This window comes from Temnothorax longispinosus, chromosome 2 (assembly GCF_030848805.1).
Source record: "Temnothorax longispinosus isolate EJ_2023e chromosome 2, Tlon_JGU_v1, whole genome shotgun sequence".
Classification (NCBI taxonomy): Eukaryota; Metazoa; Arthropoda; class Insecta; order Hymenoptera; family Formicidae; genus Temnothorax; species Temnothorax longispinosus.
The window spans coordinates 5,914,395-5,934,584 of record NC_092359.1 but is presented as its reverse complement, the minus strand read 5'-3'; the positions used below and the strand labels follow the sequence as shown (position 1 = coordinate 5,934,584).

The 20,190-nt window shown below is 37.0% G+C and overlaps 6 protein-coding genes and 1 non-coding gene across 7 annotated transcripts; 4 read left to right on the top strand and 3 right to left on the bottom strand.

The window, feature by feature from the left end:
- Positions 1-112: 112 nt before the first annotated feature.
- Rdgbbeta (cytoplasmic phosphatidylinositol transfer protein 1) lies at positions 113-3,167 on the bottom strand. Its single transcript, XM_071771559.1, has 8 exons — positions 2,924-3,167; positions 2,605-2,753; positions 2,266-2,354; positions 2,050-2,057; positions 1,911-1,982; positions 1,678-1,776; positions 1,445-1,600; positions 113-1,211 (listed from the first exon to the last, which is right to left on the bottom strand). Exons 1-8 carry the CDS (start codon positions 2,972-2,974, stop codon positions 975-977), a joined length of 861 nt encoding a protein of 286 aa, XP_071627660.1. The 5' UTR covers positions 2,975-3,167; the 3' UTR covers positions 113-974.
- Positions 3,168-3,303: 136 nt separating this feature from the next.
- Der-2 (Derlin 2) lies at positions 3,304-8,250 on the top strand. The gene is made up of 6 exons (XM_071771560.1): positions 3,304-3,643; positions 4,187-4,252; positions 4,444-4,611; positions 4,870-4,992; positions 5,284-5,447; positions 5,639-8,250. Exons 1-6 carry the CDS (start codon positions 3,545-3,547, stop codon positions 5,739-5,741), a joined length of 723 nt encoding a protein of 240 aa, XP_071627661.1. The 5' UTR covers positions 3,304-3,544; the 3' UTR covers positions 5,742-8,250.
- Positions 5,079-5,162, top strand: LOC139809246 (small nucleolar RNA snoR110). The gene has a single exon (XR_011731065.1). It is a non-coding gene; the product is annotated as a small nucleolar RNA snoR110 (small nucleolar RNA).
- LOC139808990 (protein phosphatase PTC7 homolog) lies at positions 8,119-11,588 on the bottom strand. The gene is made up of 5 exons (XM_071771556.1): positions 10,920-11,588; positions 9,384-9,563; positions 9,069-9,267; positions 8,669-8,925; positions 8,119-8,321 (listed from the first exon to the last, which is right to left on the bottom strand). The coding sequence occupies exons 1-5, from the start codon at positions 11,167-11,169 to the stop codon at positions 8,272-8,274; spliced, it is 936 nt and encodes a 311-aa protein (XP_071627657.1). The 5' UTR covers positions 11,170-11,588; the 3' UTR covers positions 8,119-8,271.
- Positions 11,589-11,850: 262 nt separating this feature from the next.
- On the top strand, positions 11,851-15,890 carry Twy (fas-binding factor 1 twitchy). The gene is made up of 13 exons (XM_071771549.1): positions 11,851-12,390; positions 12,526-13,016; positions 13,117-13,311; positions 13,376-13,516; positions 13,601-13,797; positions 13,879-14,041; positions 14,126-14,417; positions 14,494-14,726; positions 14,813-14,956; positions 15,032-15,196; positions 15,260-15,369; positions 15,442-15,556; positions 15,694-15,890. Exons 1-13 carry the CDS (start codon positions 12,282-12,284, stop codon positions 15,766-15,768), a joined length of 2,430 nt encoding a protein of 809 aa, XP_071627650.1. The 5' UTR covers positions 11,851-12,281; the 3' UTR covers positions 15,769-15,890.
- On the bottom strand, positions 15,584-17,061 carry LOC139808994 (uncharacterized). The gene is made up of 5 exons (XM_071771561.1): positions 16,770-17,061; positions 16,540-16,672; positions 16,349-16,469; positions 16,128-16,257; positions 15,584-15,953 (listed from the first exon to the last, which is right to left on the bottom strand). The coding sequence occupies exons 1-5, from the start codon at positions 16,897-16,899 to the stop codon at positions 15,883-15,885; spliced, it is 585 nt and encodes a 194-aa protein (XP_071627662.1). The 5' UTR covers positions 16,900-17,061; the 3' UTR covers positions 15,584-15,882.
- A 526-nt stretch (positions 17,062-17,587) lies between these two features.
- On the top strand, positions 17,588-20,157 carry 128up (GTP-binding protein 128up). Its single transcript, XM_071771145.1, has 8 exons — positions 17,588-17,781; positions 17,872-18,037; positions 18,237-18,367; positions 18,533-18,772; positions 19,254-19,422; positions 19,497-19,626; positions 19,710-19,832; positions 19,923-20,157. Exons 1-8 carry the CDS (start codon positions 17,740-17,742, stop codon positions 20,023-20,025), a joined length of 1,104 nt encoding a protein of 367 aa, XP_071627246.1. The 5' UTR covers positions 17,588-17,739; the 3' UTR covers positions 20,026-20,157.
- The last annotated feature ends 33 nt before the right edge of the window (positions 20,158-20,190 follow it).

Here is a 20,190-nt window from a genome sequence, read left to right as displayed (position 1 = left end):
CGTCTACATGTACTGCCAGTAAATAGTAATGATTATCAATCTAATTAAAATTAATAAATTGTACCTGATAAACTGTAATAATGAAGATATATTTATTTAAACAAGTAAGGAATTATTTGCAAACACATATATTTTCATATATTTACCAGTGCCTCTATACATCGAAATGCAAATAAAAGTTTCATACATTGTAAATAAATTACATTATAGAATTTTATACGATAAAAATAATTTATTACTAATGCGCGAGCAAAATATAAGCGAAACTTATTCACATATACAAGGTGTGACCAGAGTGTGCTTCATGATTTAAATTTCAAAATTTAACTGTACGTCATTTTGTGGAACAGCTTAGACCAGCGTTCTTTAGGCATTCCTAAAATTTAACTGTGTAATCGCACATAGAGTACGATATTTTCAAGTTTTTCTATAATACGAAAGTACGTAAAAATCGTTTCACGGCAAGCCTACATATGGAAAGTGTATGGAGCTACACCTATGTATATGTATATAGGACATTCCAAAAAATGCAGCAATCAATTAGAGACATATTCCTTTGATAAAAACAATAATGATATTACTCTTATATAAAATTAAGAGTTCAGATCGTTGATATATAATTATCTTTTTATTCTCCTCCAGGTTTTTCTTTCACAAAAAAACTGACTACTTAAAACTAGATTAATGATAACAAATTGTTATTAGCTTTACTTACATTTTCTAAAATTACTTTTTTTTTACATTTTCAGGAGAATTGCACAAATTTTTACTTCAATAAAACCACCAATTAAGCTACTAATGTAAAATTCATTTAAAGAATATGTCACGACCGATTTGCGCATTCTCTGAGACAGGTGAAAGACGGGCACGAGCAATAGAGAATGCCATTCATTTCTTTCGCATAATGTTAATCAATGAGACAAACAACTGTTGCCACAGAACCCGGAATCGATTGTTGTTACGACTAATTGTGGCTACGACCAAGAAAACCACGATCGTTGTGTTGGTGATTTCGGGGTGGTTGGCATAGACGAGGACGGTGTGGCGGTTGTCTGTTTCTCATCAAGTTGATTTTTTAGCCTGACCTTTTCGTTTGTTTCGGCTTGCATCTTTTGTTCATATTGCCGTACATCTTCCAGAGTCATGTCATACCACTCGTCGATCCAGGCGAAAGCCTGTCTGTGACCCAGCAGTAGAATATCTCTTATACACTGAAACCATAGATAATGGAGTCAATCAACGTTTATAATAAATAAATGTGCTTTTATTGGCTAAAGTCTTTAGTTCTTTGAATATTGTATATAATCTCTATACAAGAAATCGAATTATTTTGTATCGCTCGTTAAATGCTTTCTGAACAATCACGATGCTATTCATGTAATTGTCGAAAAAAAATATTATTGAGATGTAAAACACAGGCGAATGGTTAATTAGACAAGCTTACTCTATGAATAAAATCTTCCACTCGCGTTTGCATGCCCCAGACTTCGAACGAGGCGTGAACCAATTTGTACGAGCACATTATGGGTTGCGTTGTGTCCCTCCAACCTTCAACCAGAGGACCACGGCCCGTTCTTTTCGATTGGAAGTACTTTGGGTCCTGTTACGATTAAGGTATTTCAATTAAGCGAAAATCTAACGTTAAAAATTAAACGTAAGTGAATGTTGTAAACATACTTCCTCCTCTTTGTAATGTTTCGCAGAGATTTCATCATATGCAATATCCACAAAATCTACCTCTCGGTGAATTAATTCAATGGGCGACAGTCCTAAGCACTACAAATCAATAATAATAGAATCATCGTCATCATTATTATATTAATTATATTTTTCATTATTACATAAAAAAGTATACGATAACGAAACGTGCAGTGAAGCGAGCGTGATGTATATAATAATAAGCTATTTACATTTTCTGTGGAGCCATTGTTGTCCTCATACCGTGTGTTTATCGCTATGTGGAACTTTGGTATAAAGGAACACTGAAAAAAGAGAAATTCAGGAATAACAGAAAATTTTATGGTAATACTCGTGCTGAATGTTACTCACAGTGTATTCTGCAGTCACCAGGAACGAACAAACATGCAAGAAAACAAAAATATAATACAACAAAAGGGTTTTGATTCTCTTTGATAAAAAAAAATACAATATTTCAAGATTATCATATTTATCAGTGCTAAAAGTCAGACTACTTCCAATTTCCAAAAGTATGAAATTAATAAAAGACCAATTTCGATTACGCTATACAAATAAAATGGAATATACCTGTGATAGTAAAAGGATAATAGTTCCACGCTTTTTCCGTCACATAAAATATTCGCGGTAGGATGGACTGGATCCAGTAAGGTAGTTTACTGCAAGGAAAACAAGACATGCAATGTTTGTTTTAGGAGATCAAGCCATTATAAAATACTATAACACCTATTATAGGCTGTGGTCCACTTAACACACTGCAAATGCTTCGAAGCATTTCTCTTCTCCTTTCTTTCAGGGAAGAAAGAAGGAGAAGAAGAACGCTTCAAAGCATTTGTAGCATCAAATGGACTACAGCCTAATACTGTATGCACTTCAGACGTTAAGTATATTTAAGAATACAAGACTTACCTGGACAAATGAATTCTCTTTTCAGTATATTGGCCCTTCCCGTGAACAGGATCCTCGCAGACGGCGTTTTCCACCACTTCCACTCCCTCGTCGTTATCGGACTGTTCATGACTGTGTCTGGCGATCATGTATAGCTGGCCGATGCGGTACTATACAAAAGCGAATTGATCGATTACCGCAAAGTAATTCTTACGAAAAATCGCCTTTCAAGAAAAAATCGGCAGACAGGTCAACGAATATCGTCAGACGAACAGACAAATACCCTCGTCCAACGAATAAATAATTAAATAAGCGATCGAGCGTAACGCGCGAAGGTTACCTCTTCCGTGGTGAGCGGCATGGAAATGCGGTACTCCTTCGTGAGAACCATTTTCAATTACTCCGATTGTTTTCGATCGTAGCGTGGCGAGACTGACCGGCCCCGGTTTACGTGCGTTCACTCGCTGGAGTTGCCGTCGTCGACCTCGGTCGATTCTCCGCGTCCGAGACCCGACGTTTACGACGTTTACGTGGGATAAACAATCCGCGCGACGGCGTGGTGAAGTTCGCCGTTTCGCGCGGCGTGATCGATGGGCGCCAGTTCGGCAACCTGGCGGCGAAAAAGTCACAGCTCGGCGGCGGGGATTGGACGGGGCGACGCCGCGACGGTAGTGACGGACGTGACGGTACGATTCCCCCAGGCGCGCGCGTTCGCCGACAGTTTCACGTGTTACGTGTATGTACGAGGGCGATATCGCGGTGCGGAGTGCGGAGGACTGCGGACGGACACGACACGGCAGAATATCGCGTCGCGGTTCACGATGTGCAGGTAACAGTTTGCCGCGCATCGGGGTGCGACATGCGATGGTGAAGCGGGCAGGACTGGGGAGCGGCGTGTGTGCAGCTGCGAGGTCTCGGTGCGAAGGAAGCAGGAACACGGGCGTGAGATCGCCGACAATCGATGCCAATGGCCTACGAAGCGTTATGGCACGAGTACATGCAGATGCCCGTGGTGACGCGGGCTTACACGACAGCCTGTGTCATCACGACCCTCGCCGTGGTATCTATCTTGCCGATCTTGCGTGTATTTTTTTTTCACCCCTTTACTCCCTTTCCCACCCTCCGCACCCTCTCGACCGCGTCGTCGCCGTCGGTCTCTGGACGCGCGGGTCTTATCGTCGGATCTTATCTTCTTCCCTTATCCTCAAATTCCTCGGATTTTCGAGATTTTCTCACCTCTCACGAGCATTTAAGGCTGCGCTCCACTTGACGCTACAAATACTTTGGAGCATTTTTCTTCTCCTTCTTTCTTCATTGAAAGAAAAGAGAAGAGGAATGCTTCGATGCATTTGTATAGCGTCAAGTGAACCGTAGCCCAAGTTTATTGTATTTATAAGATCATTTAAGTCTCATGCTTGAGCACAGTCGATGACTTGGTTCATATTGTTCCGTTGCTTCCTTAGTAATTGTATAAAAGTGATATTACACAGAAAGAAGCCTAATGATAATGGAGAATAATTTTAATTAAATTAATAACTGACTCGATTGAGCGTACAATATATATATTTGTTTGCCGATGATGTAATTAATTTAAATGTTTCAGCAATTAGACTTGGTATCCCCGTTTCAACTGTATTTCAATCCTATTCTCATTGTGGAGCAGTACCAGGTACGGAAGTTCAGATATGCAAATATCTATGCAAAGTACTTTGTTATATAAGATGGTTCAAAAGTCATTACCGTCATTGAAAGAACATTTATACACGTAGACTTGCACTTTTTTTCGTCATCTATCAAGTGTCGCGACAGCTCACAATACAACTGTAAGCTTCTTTACAGTATTGCGTTGAATTATTTCAGATATGGCGATTGATAACAACATTCCTGTTCTTCGGAAATGTTGGGTTCAACCTATTATTCAATATGATCTTCACATATCGATATTGCCGCATGTTGGAGGAAGGGTCTTTCCGCAGGAGAACAGCTGATTTTGTGATGATGTTCATCTTCGGCGGAATATGCATGATCGTATCCTTGACAAAATGTCAATTGTTATAATTTTAATAACAGTTATAATTATGGCAATGTTCTATTATCAATTGTAACGTTTAATATTCTATTGATAATTAAATTAATAACAATTATAATTAACAGCTCTGAATAATAATGTTTATAATTATAATAATAAATAATTAGAATTAATTATTAACGTTGCTATATTTAAAGGGTATAATATTGTCCTTATATTGAGAACATTTTTGTCATTATTTCTTAACTTATTCATAGAGTTTTGCATTCTTCGTCAATTTGCTGTTCCTGGGGCATGCATTCACGATAATGCTGGTGTACGTGTGGTCACGACGAAATCCTTTTGTTAGGATGAACTTCTTCGGACTTTTGAACTTCCAAGTAGGACCAATTTAAAGAGATGAACACACGACTTTAATATTATCTTTGTTTTATTACTATTGCAATTTACAGGTCTATTCTTTTTAGCTAGATTTCTTGCACCGTTTATCTTTTCTCTTTTTCTCTCTATGTTGGAAAAAAAGAGAAAAAGAATAACGGTGCAAAAGTTTAGGTAAAAAGAACATACCTTATGTTGGAATCAACTGCTGCATCATTATTGTGGCTTGTATCATGTGACAATCGTCACGTGACGAATCACGCGATGATTACTGATGACTTTGATTTTTTCAGGCTCCGTATTTACCGTGGGTGCTGTTAGGCTTCTCTGTACTGCTTGGCAATACGATATGGGTCGATCTTGTAGGAATGGCTGTAGGGCATATTTACTATTTTGCGGAGGATGTATTTCCCCGGTTAAGAGGCGGTTTCCGAATTCTGAAAACCCCGCAAATACTGTACGTATATAACTCTTACTTATCTTTTTTATTTAAAACTGAAATTAAGATGGAAATTATTGTTATTTAAAATCAATTGAATTATTTCAATAGTTCATTTGTGGAGGAGTGTCTTAAAATTGGGTGATGATGAGCAAACGCTAGACTATCGATGAAAGAGATAATATATAATATTCTTCTCTTTTTCTCAGTAAGACTTTGTTTGACGCACATCCTGAGGATCCAGATTATACGCCACCGCCGGAAGATCGGCCGGGCGGCTTTAATTGGGGACAGGAAGCCAACGTGCAATAATCGAAAAGTTCAGCATTCTCTTCCTAATGCTGTTTCTTATGTCAAATTGCCCAAGGACATTGCGGAAACGCGCGTGTCCATTATCCCTTTGGAATAATCCACAATTTAGTGCCCGGATTTGTATGCAAAGATGTATAATGAGACACGTAAAGTATAATGTACAGAGTGTATAAGAGACCGATCAATTCTGTTTCATTAAAGATCTTCTAAAATGTCTAAAGCTTATTTTTTTAAGCGAAAATTCGGCAGACTATCTAATTAAAGATGATATCAAAGGCGATTGATGATTAGCCTGTAATAATAATCAAATTGTCGTCAAGAAAAAGCCAACTTTGAACTTTTCAAAGAATTTGTAGACAAGAGAAAGCACGCGCGAGTACTTATACACTCTGCATATAAACGAAAAAACTACGCGCTTAACATCAGAAATCCTGTTATTGATTTCCTTAAATTCCACTTGCACATTTATGTGTTTTTTAATGCTCATTTTTGCGTACAGAATCCGGTTTCTATTGATAATAACTGGAAGCCAAGTGTTGCGCTTCTAGTACTATCAGAAAATATGGATTAAATTGCTTTATTTAAAGTACAAGGCATTGCGAATGTATATTTTGTTTTTCAAACACAATGATTTTCCAACAAGTTTGAAATGAGTTTAAAATTGTAAAAAAATTAGTAATTTTAGTTGGTATTAGGTAATATTAGTGTAAGCTGTTTATATACGCGATTCTACTGTCGTATATAATAGCTTATTTCATCCTAAATATATTGTAGCGAGTAAAAAGTTTTAGTAATAACGATTATTAAAATTTTCGCAGATTTATATCTGCGGACTTCAGAATCATCCGATTCGATAGAAATAGCATTTTTATGCACGCGAGTGTAACTGAATTGGCATTCCGAGGGTTAAACCCGTTTGTGGTGAACTTCCGGTTCAGCACGGGGGTTGTAATTTTTCACTCGCAAATTAATTAAATTTAATGTATCGAGAATGTCACTTTTGTAAGATATTTGCGATCGGTGGTAATTTTGTGATACACTAACCGTGCTCATTGTTCTTGCAAATATCGATGAGAGAGAGAGAGAGAGAGAGAGAGAGAGAGAGAGAGAGAGAGAGAGAGAGAGAGAGAGAGAGAGAGAATGCCATTGTGCAAGGGAGACTATTTTAAAGTGTACTAAAGCATTTATTTATATTTATTATCGTAGCGAAGTGTAATCTAGGCAACATCTACAAAGTACAAATCGTTAAATATAAACTAAAGAAATAATATATATATATACATACACTTCCCACACTTTGTTCATATGTGTATATTGTGTACTATATGAATATAACGGAGACTTGCATTAATCATAATTAATAACCGTTACTTTTTTTATCGTGAAGACGATAGAAAGGTACTGTTTTTTTTTTTTTTTAAGGTTAATCTATTAGTTAATTATCATTGAAGCAAAATTTTGAGTTTTATTTCTTAAATTCTTTAATAATAATTCGGATTTTTAAAAGCAAAAGTTGAGTTTTAGCATCTTTAGAAAAGAGACATCACTTTTAGTCAAGTATGATTAATAACCAGCTTGAATGTAAATTTTTCTGTGATTCTCATAAGCGCTTTGTACAATGATATCCTAAGCTAAACAGATGTGAATTTTTTAACATACCTCTAAATGTTGTGCAAATTTATTTTACAGTGTACTGATTTAGACAAGAAATTTGAACTCCCACGTGATTACGAGGAATAATTAATTGTTGTTTTAATCGTGATTTTAGATCCTCGGGTTTTGAGTCCTTTAAAATTTTTATAAATCTTTTTGAATACCACAGATTTGTATCTATAGCATTTTAATTTTTTAGATTTGCACATATTTATCTTCTCTTATATCTTTGGCTTCCAGGATCATAGGATGCTTCTTCTTTGCACGATATTCCTTGCATTATTGTAGCTCGATTAATACTTAATATATTAAATTTATAATTCTAATGTGGATGTTGCGATTTTTAAGTGGGTTTTTACATCATTAATCTTGAAATTTCTGGTCGTTTCCTAACATCGTCATTTTGATACAGTTAACGACGATAACATCTTTGATTGGTTCCTGTTAGGAGGCGTTTGTATTAACTCTTTCAGTATCTCATTAAGTGTATAGAAACCATATTTTCTTGTTAATCTTGATTTCTTCGGTCTTTAAATTTTTTTTACTTTTAGATGTAAATGCATACACTTAAAGAAAGTGACAAATTTACCAAAAGTGGACGTGCGATATATGGCACGTAGATGCTGAAAGGGTGAATCAACAAGCACATCCGCAATCGCCAAAGAGTACGTTAATAATTATCAAGAGCTGTAAAGAAATGAATATTAATGAGTAGAATAAGAAGTGATTTTACAAAACCATTTATTTCGATTTAAATAATAAATGATTAGCGTAATAGGATTAATATGATGTATAACTAAATACATATACGCAATGACATGGACTATAATACAATGATCATCAGGGCTCTATTGTACACTTGTTCCTTATTGTTTTATCATATCGCCACTGTTGCTAAAAGCACCGTGATATCATCTGGTTTACCACCTGGAAAGTTCAAAATCTACTTTTGCACGTTCTTTCGTCAAATCTCCTTAATTTAAACTTTTTATTCTTTTGTTCATATTAATGGATCAAATTCAAGCAAAATCAATAAAGGAACATTTTCAATTAACATTTAATTTCTTCTATAAAAGAAAAGAAATAAAAAATTGCATCATATTAGGAATTTATCTTATGATTACTTATCTTTTTTTTTACATAAGTAATCATAAGATAAATTTCTAATATGATGTAACTGAGATATTTTTATATAAAGCGATTTTTTTTTTATATCCAAAAAACGTTGCTGCTTGAAATACAGCGTAAATTAGTAGTGTCTTTCTTTTACATACCTATTGCATCGATCCCATTCTCTCGGGCATTTTGAGCAAACGGAGACATAAAGGCGCCGTCAAACGCCAAACGACGCGCCATCCACGCTATCGTGTTAGCGACGCATTGTATTTTCGTGGGGTCTCTCTCGCCCTCAATCTTACGCATCTCGGTGACTAGCAACTGGTCAGGCACATTGTCGAATACCCCGTCGGTTGCCAGAAGGATTACATCGCCGTCCTCAACCCCGAAACTCGAAGTGTCAGCGGATTCTGGACTGAATAGGAAAAAAGAACGTAATTATTCATAATTAATTTTCATGAGGATTGTGGTATCGTGATATAAATATTAATATGTGCAGTTACAGAAATACACAGAGATAAGCAGAATAGATAAATCGCTGCATAAAAAATAATCTACCTGTCACGAAGTACTAGATCAGAATGTCCCGGAGGTGGCAGCGACAATTGGAAGGGAGTATTGAAGTAATGTTGTTGCTCCGAAGACCGATGTACCACCTCTCCCCGTCGTACAACTACGAAGCCGCTATCTCCTATATTGGCTGCGTAAATGCAGCTCGTCTCTTTATTAAGAACTATCACACACGCGGTGCTGCTACCTGTACACCAAAGAAATTTAATTAATATCAGAAAAAATCTTGAGACACAACATTTCCAAATAATTTTGATTTATCTCTAATTTTTTTTTACCCACGATTAAAGGCACTATACTCACCTAATATTGGTTGTTTATTTTCTAACAATTCATAGTAACTACGTGCTAATAAGCCAGCTGGTTCTGTAGGTGTGAATCTGCCCATGGAGACTAGCCTCTCACACGTCCTCATTAGGAAATTAGAAAACTCTCCTGGATCGATTCCATAATGTCGCCATCCCCCCACACCATCAGCCACACCTGAAACATTAAAAGGTAATTAGTACCTGTATAAGGCAATTGTTTAAATAACTGCCAGTCAAGTTTACATTCTCAAATATGTACTTAAAAAATTCAAGGTTTGTCTTGAAAAATAAATATTCGAATTACAATAATTAATTTAAAAGTAGAGAATCTACATATTAACAATTATCTATAACATAAAATTATTATCTTTAAATTATTTTGTGAATAATTTAAGTGAACAATGTATGCCAATAAGGTACAATAATAATTTATGCACTTAGATTACAGACATAATTAATTAAATAGGTATTTTATGCTTGTTAAATGTATGAACGTTCAACATTACTTCAGATAGTTAACCTGGAGTAAAAATTATGTAATATTATTATTTATTTCTCTTAGTTATTGTGTCCGTATTTAAAGCTGTGTAATTAAACTTTTATATTTAAAATAAAACTATATAGTATACACAATGTTCATAAGTTAAAGGAAAGAAGGCAAAAAATTAATACATATAAAATGTATAAAAAGAATTAATAATTTAAAATCTCTTAAAGTTCTTAAATCTTCAGTCGCATTTACTGTATTTGAAGTAAAGCCTTTTTGCTCAAGCTTTGGAATGGAAAAAAAGGAGGACAAAAACTGTAGGAGAGTGTAGAAAGCGCAGCAGAAAGTTCAGTCAAACACCACACGCGACCGATGAGATGATACATCTTCTGAAATATAGTTTTACGGTGAATTTGGAGTTCTATTCTTATTGACCGCGGTTTTCCCATTTTTTCCTTTTTACAATCTTTTCCTCATTTTTTTTCCAAAATTCTCTTTTCCTTTGTTTGCTCCAAATGCATACACTTTATTTCTTTTAAGTGTAGCAAGCGTAAAATTAAGAATAGCAGATCTTTTCCTCCTAAGAATTTACTTGGAATTTAAATTGTTTGTTCGGTGATTTAAACATTCCACATTGTCCACCAGTAAACCGTTGTTTGTTGTCATTTTAGAAAAAAAAGTACATTTTTTTCAACCGTACGATATAAAACTGAAACGGGCATAATCGAGATGAAAAAAAAATTATAAGAAAATATAGAAATTAGTTAAAGGAAGCAGATCTCTTCAGTCCCAGCTGATAGAAGCTTCTGAAAGACGTCTAAAGGACGTCTAAAAAATTATGTCGTCTTTTAGACGTCTTTGTGATTTAGAACTTTCCGCTGTGCTGGGGCAGACTCTGTTTCATTTCAGGCTTTTGGACAGGGATTCCGGAACAAGAAAGGGACAAGAATCTTGAAATAGGGCGGCTAGGGAAGAGCAAAGCCCCAGCACGCGCGAGGCGATCGCGAGGCGTACTCCCCGCGGGAGTCGCCGGGAGTCGCCCACCTATGACTTCGGCCGTCCTGAATCTGGCAGTGAACCAAGCGTCGTCGCCGAACTGGCCCCTGCGTATCCGGCTCCGGGCAAAGTCCTTGGGGAAACCGCACACGGCGGAGACGAGCGAGGTCTCGCGGCGCCTGGTGCTCGCGACGGCCGCGCTCGGCTGCTGCTCGCCGCCGCACGCGGTGCTATAGCTCGCGATGCCGTTCCAGAGCGCGCGCGACAGCAATCGTCCAGTCCAGTAGATGGATTGCATCGCGGTATTGGCTCGCGATATTGTCACCGTTCACGACGACGACGACGACGACGATGATAGCAACGACGACAACGTGGAGTAGCGTGCGATCAGCACCAGTGGAGTCGGCAGCATCACGACGCGCATTCCTTTTGCTCGTTCCGTTTCGCTTCCTGGGCCCCAATTATCTCGCCGACTCACAGCCGTCTCGGCACCATCCTCTCTCTCTCTCTCTTTCTCACTCTTTTTCGCGCGCTCTGTCAGGACTCAGGACCCGCGGCCGAGGAACCACGAGGAATCGTGCGACGCGAAACTGCCCACGATCGTCCCCGCGCTTATCGTTCATTCACCACACTCAGGAGGCACGGACTGGCAGTCACGGGAAAAGGTTCGGTGAATCGACTTGGTGCGCGGTCACGTGGCGCGCTGGCGTCGGACTCCGGTTTAGACTTCGGCCTTTATGCTTTAGGCTCGCCCTAAGCCGGCTCCATACGGCGCACGTACAATTACATATGTTACATACGTGTGTATGAACTTCATACGACTCATACGACCAAATCGTCATACTGGACAACGAGAAGGTGCTTTCTCGAAAGAAAAAATAATAATGAATGTATTCTCTCGACAGCTGACTTAGAAAAGCCTCCTAGGATCTCATTATTTTCTTGAATATAATTAGGGCGCGGCAGAGGGAGGAGCGGAGGAGAAATATATGGAGACACATTGAAATGCTTTCGGTCGATAATTGATTTGTCACTTAGCGAGATTAAAATAGCCAGCAGTCTTAATAGATAAATGTGTGCATAGCTGTGTTATCTCTTTCACAATGCACTTCCCGAAGCCGCTATAGTGGGTCCTATTGCTAGGAACTGACTGCACCAGTTCAGAGTTTATCTTTTGCCTTCCAATGAGTGAAAAAGATAAACTCTGAACTAGTGCAGCCAGTTCAACAATAGAAAACAGACCCTTGATATGTGACACATCTTTATTATTAAGTCGATTGCTATTGATATGCGGCTAGAATAATAATTGGCATGGCCCTGCGAGTGGCACAAGCTGAATTGTAATCAATTGTAATATATTTCACCGTATTTTACGACCGACCGAAATTGTGTCGCGCGAATGCGACGAAAATGGTAGATATGGTGGAGGATATGGACAGCTTGGACGACAAGCTGTTCAGTAATGCATTTAGGAGAAATCCAACCGCTGAAAACGGCAAAAAGAGAATTACGTTTGCAGGTTTAATTAAAGCACATTAATACGTATTTTATAAGTGTCGTCCAAGCCGCACATTTGAAGAAACGTTTAACAGAGTTTTCATAGCTTTCTCGTATTCTTATGTATTAAGATTATTTCATTATTTCTTGCTTATAGATGAGGACGATCCACTAGCTAGTTTGCTAGCTGATAAGGAAGATTTGCCCTCGAGCCAAAAGAATCCAGTAGCGGTAAAAGATAAGCGAAGTATAATAGATGACTTGTTTAATAAAAGAATTTCCAACGAGTCGTTGTCGAGCTCAAAGCCGGACGGAAAGGAAATGGGCTCGACGTCTGCGTTAAACACCACGGGAATTGAGAGGCCAAAAGCATCGGATGACAAAGCAAAAAAGTTATCGTTGATGCAAGATTTGTTTGGAGATACGTCGCAGTTGAAAGAATCAATTAGTAAGAAGTCTGTACAGCTGGAACTGGAAGTGACACAGCCCACAGCCGAGGTTTCTAAGACACAATCGCAGCATTCGACGTATGCGCCAACGGCTTTTGGAACGAGAGAACCCCGCAGAGGCAAAAGAACCTCAGAGATAATCAACGATCCTCTAGGATTGTTCTCCTTGGGCGCAACGTCAAATCAAGCTGAGCAAAATGTGAATATAAATTCAAAATATGCTTGTATATTTAAAACGGTCTAATAATATTTTATTTTGCTTGGTATTCATGCTTAATAATTTTGTTCTAATTTCAAAGACGACAGAGAGACGTACAGCGTCTGCAGATCTTAGCCGACAGAAATTGGAAACTAAAGAATATTTACCAGATTGGTTGGAACCTAAAAAAACCCCGGAAGATAAAAGCGATGATACTCAGGATAGAGTAACGCCTACCGAAGAATTGTTCATCAGCAAGCACAGAAGATCCAGCTCTGATAAAATTATTCGAGGGGTAAGCAGCAATACTGATATGTAATAAAAATGGTTTTATTTTTTTTTTTAATTATTCATTGCAGGTGGCAGACGTACCACAAGAGGATAAGACAATGGTAGCTGAATCACTGCCACACGAAAAAGAAAGATTATCAAAATCATTAGGAAGTCAAAAAGAGATCAATGAATATGAGAAACAGGAAGTTGAAGAAAATTATTCTAAAGTAAGCCTTGAAGTCGTTTTTAAAAAGGAATTATATATCATTATGGTATTGCAATCGAAATTTATATTCAATCTTCTGATGTAGTCCAACACAATGGCTGTTCCAATTGCTAATGTAAATACAAATTCGGAAAATGTGCATAGTAGCTTAATTTCCAAGAACATGGGCTATGAAAGTGCAATTCGTAAATTAGAATTAGAGAAGTCTCATCTGTCAGTGACGTTACATAGCTTAAATGAAAAGTATGAAAATGAGATAACGATTCTAGATGAATCATATAAGTAAGTAGGTTTTTTATCAAATTAAAATATTGACGGTTTTTTTTCCAAAAATTATATTATTCATACAATTTTGTTCCTAAGGCGACAAATAGGATTCTTACAAGAAAGAACGGATACATTGGAAAAGAGAATGCAGCAAGAACTTGAGTGTTTAGAGGCAGATTATGAGGCAAAGATTGAAAAGCTGAAAAATGAAAAAGTGCAGATTGAGACATTTTACAAGGAAGAATTGCAGAATTTAAAGGTATAAGATGGTTCAGTATTTTAAAATTGTCAATGGTTATACTGTTACAATTAATATTAGTTTTAATTAATTTATTTTATTTAGAAGGAACACGGGCAAGTTATAGAAGAAATTTATGAACGCCACTCTCAAAATATAAGACTGCTGCAGAAAGAGCATTTCGATACGATAGAAAGTATATTAAAAATGAGAGAGGTGGAGAATTTAGCTATGACAACCATAGCGACCCACAAGACTGACCTGCCAAACTTGTTACAAAAAGCTGATTTTATTGTAGAGAATATTAAAAATGTGCAAGAAAAGACTGATCAAAGGGACGACCAAAGTATAAAGTTAAGAGAATATTATTTAAAAAATCAAGAGGAAGATGTGCAAAGTATGTTCAAGATGCTGTTAGGTAAATAATTTTAAATAATTCGTAGTTTTATTCACTTTGTACAATATTATTACAGTACAAAATGTGGAAGTGAAGAAGCAACAGAAATTACTGGAACAAGAACATGAGAAAATAATGAAAGTAGCAGACAGATTGGATTCGCACGTTACGCAATTAATGCTCGAGTTAGAGAAAAAGAGCGCTATGCTCAATCAGGCATTGGAAACACTACAAAAAAGGGAGCAATCTTTGTCACACGAAAAAGAATTGTTTGAAGAAAAAGTACAATGGGAGCGTAATCATTTACAGGTAATTATCTAGTATTGATAATTGATATCTGTATGAATATGTATAATGATGTATCTGAATGTGTATTATCTACGATATATTATAAGGCTATGAAAGAATCTTGGTTTAACGAACAAGAGAAACAACTGAAGGCTTTAACAAAGGAGAAAGAAGTGATCGCGGCTAAAAAGAAGCAATATGAAGTTTTAAGGACAATAAAAAGTAATTCGGATAATATTACGAAGATAGAGGTAAATTAAATAGATAAATCTTTATGAAATAAATATATATTAGAGAAATAAATAAATAAAAATATTGTTTTACAGTCGGCAGCTGCAATAAAAGCAGCACAAGATGCCACTATACTCGCGAATCAGGAACGACTGAAATGGCAAGAAAAAATTAAATATCTCGAAGTGCAACAGCAGGCCTTAGAGGAAAGGGAATACCGGCTCCTAGCACGCGCCCAAGATCTCGAGAGTTTTACACAGGTAATGATAATCAAATGTACATGTGATTTAAACAGACGGTAATTAATAGAATTAATTATCTAGATAGCATTTGCGAAGAATGAAGAAGCCATTAAAGCACTGAGAGACGTTCATCACATCGATAAAGCTAAATTCAATCCTTATGGCAAATTTGAAAATATCAATTTGGCAAGGTAACATGATACAATTGAATCCGTTTTAATAGTGTAAAAAATTAATATGCTTGATTTTTGAATTTTTTTTAGTGAAAAATTGGCTTTGGATAAATTGAAAAGAAGTACAAATACCCCGTACAACTACATGGACAAGCGAACATTATCTAATCAGCAACGCGAGTTTCAAGTTACTACCCATTTTACAGTAAGAGGAAAATAAATATGAAACATATAATAATAATAAACTTCATTATTTTGAATTATTCTATACATTAATATTTTACATATATATATATTTTTTTACACAATTGTTTTATATATTTATACACAATTGTTTTTCAGGAAGTCGTTGATCCTCAATTAGTAATGTTGAAGTTGAACCTGGACGATCAATTAGATAATATTCAATATACATGACTGCCATGAAGTTTTGATACACAACATGCAAATGCATATTATATACTTTTTGCATGAACACTGTTTAGTATTTTATATATTTCAAATAACAGACAATAAACATTCACATATTTATTACGTAACAGTTGAATCACCATTGACGCTATCCGCTGAATCACCATTGACAGTTAAACTTGTACTCTCATCTGTAAATAATAACCTTCAGTCACTATATATCCTATTGTTATAATTGTTATATTTCAAATAAATATATTTCTTCCTCTTGTTATTATTTAATGCTTTATATTATCATTTCAATCTTCAATAAACAGCAAACGCACTACTATTAAAAGTATTGAAAAGTCAAAATCAAATATTACCTTCAATATTATCGCTATTATCCAAGATATATTCTTGAAGCGCTACTACATTTTCTTTCAAGGTTTCCAGCTGAGCAATACTGCATCTTGTTTGATATAATTTGCTTCCTACAGCTTCCGTGCACGTTGTCTACAAGACAGATTACAAAGTATAGATATACTTGCTTAAGGATTCTCCATTTTATATCTCCAATGCTTGAATAAGTTCCCATATTTCTTACCACATCTTGAATCAACTTTAAAGGATCCACGTTATCCTCCTTATCGTTAGTGAGTGCTTTGTGAAGATCTCCTACGTTATTCAATAATTGGATCGCATCGGTGAACATTGTCGCCACGTTTCTGAAACAACACGTCAAAGTCTCATAGTCTCAAGAAAGAAAATAGAAGATTCATATACTGTGATACATACTCTGCAAAATCGTGTGGCACAGGCAACCCTGAGACGTCCTTCGTAGAGTTTACCATTTTTTGTATAGAATGCTTGTGCGACGTAATCGTACTGAAATGTTTTGCAATGTTCTCCTTGCATTGTTCCCTGTCCTCTGTGAACAATGGGGACATTTACGCATGTAATTGCAACGATTCTCCACTGAGAATGGAACAATTAATTCCAATTAGAAGTAATTCGGCAGAACTCACTTCTCAAGTCTTGCAATTCCTTCAGCAACTTCTCGTACTCACTGGTCTCCGTGTCAAGACGGTCCAATTCGCGTTGTTTAGCGAGCCTTTTCTGCTGCATAACCTTTATAAAATGTTCTACGTCCTCCATGTCCAACAGATCACGCGCTAACGGACACGAAAAATATTCTGAAAAGTCTATCGTAATATTTAATAGAAATTTCGAAAACCACTCCCGAAACGTCCCTCGATTTCATTTCAACAAGTTTTCAAACAAACTTCCATGCATATCTATAGTACAAAAACGCAGGATAGGCAACTACTGAATTATCGCATTTCCCAATCCTACAGGGAATCGATATGTATCTTTTCCCCTAGGACGGAAGCGTGAAAAGTGAAAAGTTTACTGTTGAGTGTCGTCTTATCAACACACTGCGCTCATTGGTTGGTTCTAAAAGTAAGAGCCAATCACATTCGACTGCTACTCAGCAGCTGGGGGTCGATTCTGTATTTTGAGACGAGGTGAAAATTACAAAAGTAAACAGATTTACTAGATTTCGACAAATGAAATTGTAGATTCTCTAGTGAATTTCCTTACTTTTGTAATTTTCACTTTGTCCCAAGATACAGAATCGATTATGGCCGCGTTCAGCAGACCAAGCCGCTCAGTAGCAGTCGAACGTGATTGGCTCTTACTTTTAGAGCCAACCAATCAACGCGGAGTGTTAACAAGACGAACTCAACAGTTGCGTTTGCTGAACGCGGCCATTGTTGCTGGACTAAACTGGATTTGCGTGTTTGAGCTGTTCGGTTTCTCATCTAGAGTTCCAAACAACAATGCGCGATCCGTAGACTGTCATGGCGGAATTAACATATATATTCGCGCACGTGTAGCGTGCCCGGTTACGTTGCACTTCGTTGCAATTCTAATAATGTGACAGGAGGCCTCGGCCGGGCAATTCGTTCGACATCATTTTGAACAGATCCCAAAATGAGCACGATCTTGGAAAAAATCGCCTCGATCGAGGCCGAGGTAATCACCGCTCCGTGTTATGCCGCGTATACGCAATTCACGATATATTTTTCGCGGCATTATCGCAACACCGTGCGTCTCCTCTTCCAGATGGCCCGCACCCAGAAGAACAAGGCGACCTCCGGGCATCTGGGTCTACTGAAGGCGAAACTAGCCAAGCTTAGACGCGAGCTGATCACCCCGAAGGGCGGTGGCGGGGGTGGCGAGCAAGGTTTTGAGGTCGCCAAGACCGGTGACGCTCGTATCGGCTTCGTCGGTGCGTTCCTCCCAATTATATCGACAAATAATGACAGACAATATGTTGACAGATAACAGTCTCGATGTTCCTTGATCTGTTTGTAGCATGTGTGTGTGAGACTCTTTAAAATATGATAAAATCCTTATGGATTATGTTATACACGACATTCTTATATTTCATTCTACGCACGATTTTACCTGATAATTTAAATTTTCAGGTTTCCCTTCCGTGGGAAAGTCCACCCTGCTGTCCACACTTGCCGGCGTGTACTCCGAAGTAGCCGAATACGAGTTCACAACCCTCACAACTGTCCCTGGTTGCATAAAGTATAAAGGTGCAAAAATACAGGTAAATCCATTTCCCCAATGGATACGGTTTGTTATATATTTTGTGCATCTGGTGATCGACTTTTTGTATCAGTATTTTTTGTTTTGAATATTTCTCAGTTTAAATTGAAATTAACTGTATGTGGCAGTAAAATCGAGTAAGATTGTAACAGAATGCATCTTGCAGCTGTTAGATCTTCCAGGTATTATAGAAGGCGCAAAAGACGGCAAGGGACGCGGACGACAAGTCATTGCTGTGGCACGAACATGCAGCTTGATCTTCATCGTCTTGGACGTGCTCAAACCGCTCGGGCACAAGCGGCTGATCGAGCACGAATTGGAAGGTTTTGGTCTGCGACTGAACAAACAGCCACCAAATATAACTTTTAAGAAGAAGGACAAAGGTGGTATCAATTTACAAACAATGGTAAGAAAATGATCGAGAATAACCGATTGATAATTGAAGTAATTTATTGTACCCGAATTGACCTTTTTGTAAAATGAGGTATAAGGGAAAGGTACCAATACCCGAACATGTACCTATATCCGAACACCTTTATTATTTATAAGTATAACGCGAATTAAAATCAAAGATGAAAGTATTTTTTCTTTTGTAGTTTGAAACTTCAGTTATAATATCCAAACGTTTATTTTCATAAATTTATATTTTTTTAAAGGTATCCAGACACAGATACGTGTTCAGGTATTGGTACATTTCCTATGCTTAAGTGTTCGGGTATTGGTACCTTTCCCTTACATGGGATGAGAGTTGAAATCGAACCTACAATCCGTCGACTAAAAAGTCGACCGTTCTCACGTGAAATCGTGCGTTCCCGAATAACCGATTAGTGTTGATACTTGATACAGCGTCAAATAATTGAAATTAAAAATTATTACGATTGTTTCAGTGTTCGCAAACTGAACTGGATTTCGATACGGTAAAAATGATCTTGTCAGAATATAAAATTAGCAACGCGGACATCACGCTAAGGTACGACGCCACTTCAGACGACTTGATTGACGTTATAGAAGGGAATCGCGTTTATGTCCCTTGCATTTACCTCTTGAATAAAATAGGTAATTGTGTGATAATAAACATCATAAGTGTATTATAATAAGAAACATCGATAAATAAGAATGCTCTCTCGTAGATCAAATAAGCATAGAAGAACTAGATGTTATTTATAAAATTCCACACTGCGTGCCGATCTCAGCCCATCACAAATGGAACTTCGACGATCTGCTGGAGAAGATGTGGGACTACCTACAACTTGTTAGAATGTAAGTTTACAATTTAAATTGTTGTATAAGCTAATTTATAAAATTCTATTAAAACGACATATAATTTTCATTTTTTGTAACAGTTACACGAAACCGAAGGGTCAACTCCCAGACTATAACGCACCCGTAGTATTAAATACCGAAAGGCGAACTGTTGAAGATTTCTGTAACAAGCTTCACAGATCGATTGCGAAAGAATTTAAATAGTAAGTTTTTCGTATTTTATTTTTTATAATTTTTGAAAAATGATTGTTATTTGCTTGTTGCTGGATATTAGCAAATTGGTCATGTTGCAGCGCGTTAGTATGGGGCTCATCGGTAAAACACCAACCTCAGAAAGTAGGGAAGGACCATCTTCTTTGTGACGAGGATGTTGTGCAAATTGTGAAAAAAGTGTGATGTTTTTCTTGTCGTTTCTTGGCAGCACAAATAAACTTAATGAGATTAATGATATCAGGTTTGTAAAAAGATTGCATTTTAATTAAATATAATGGATATATTATATACGTACATATAATATATATATTTAAATCGCTATTATATTTGATTGATGATGAGAAAACA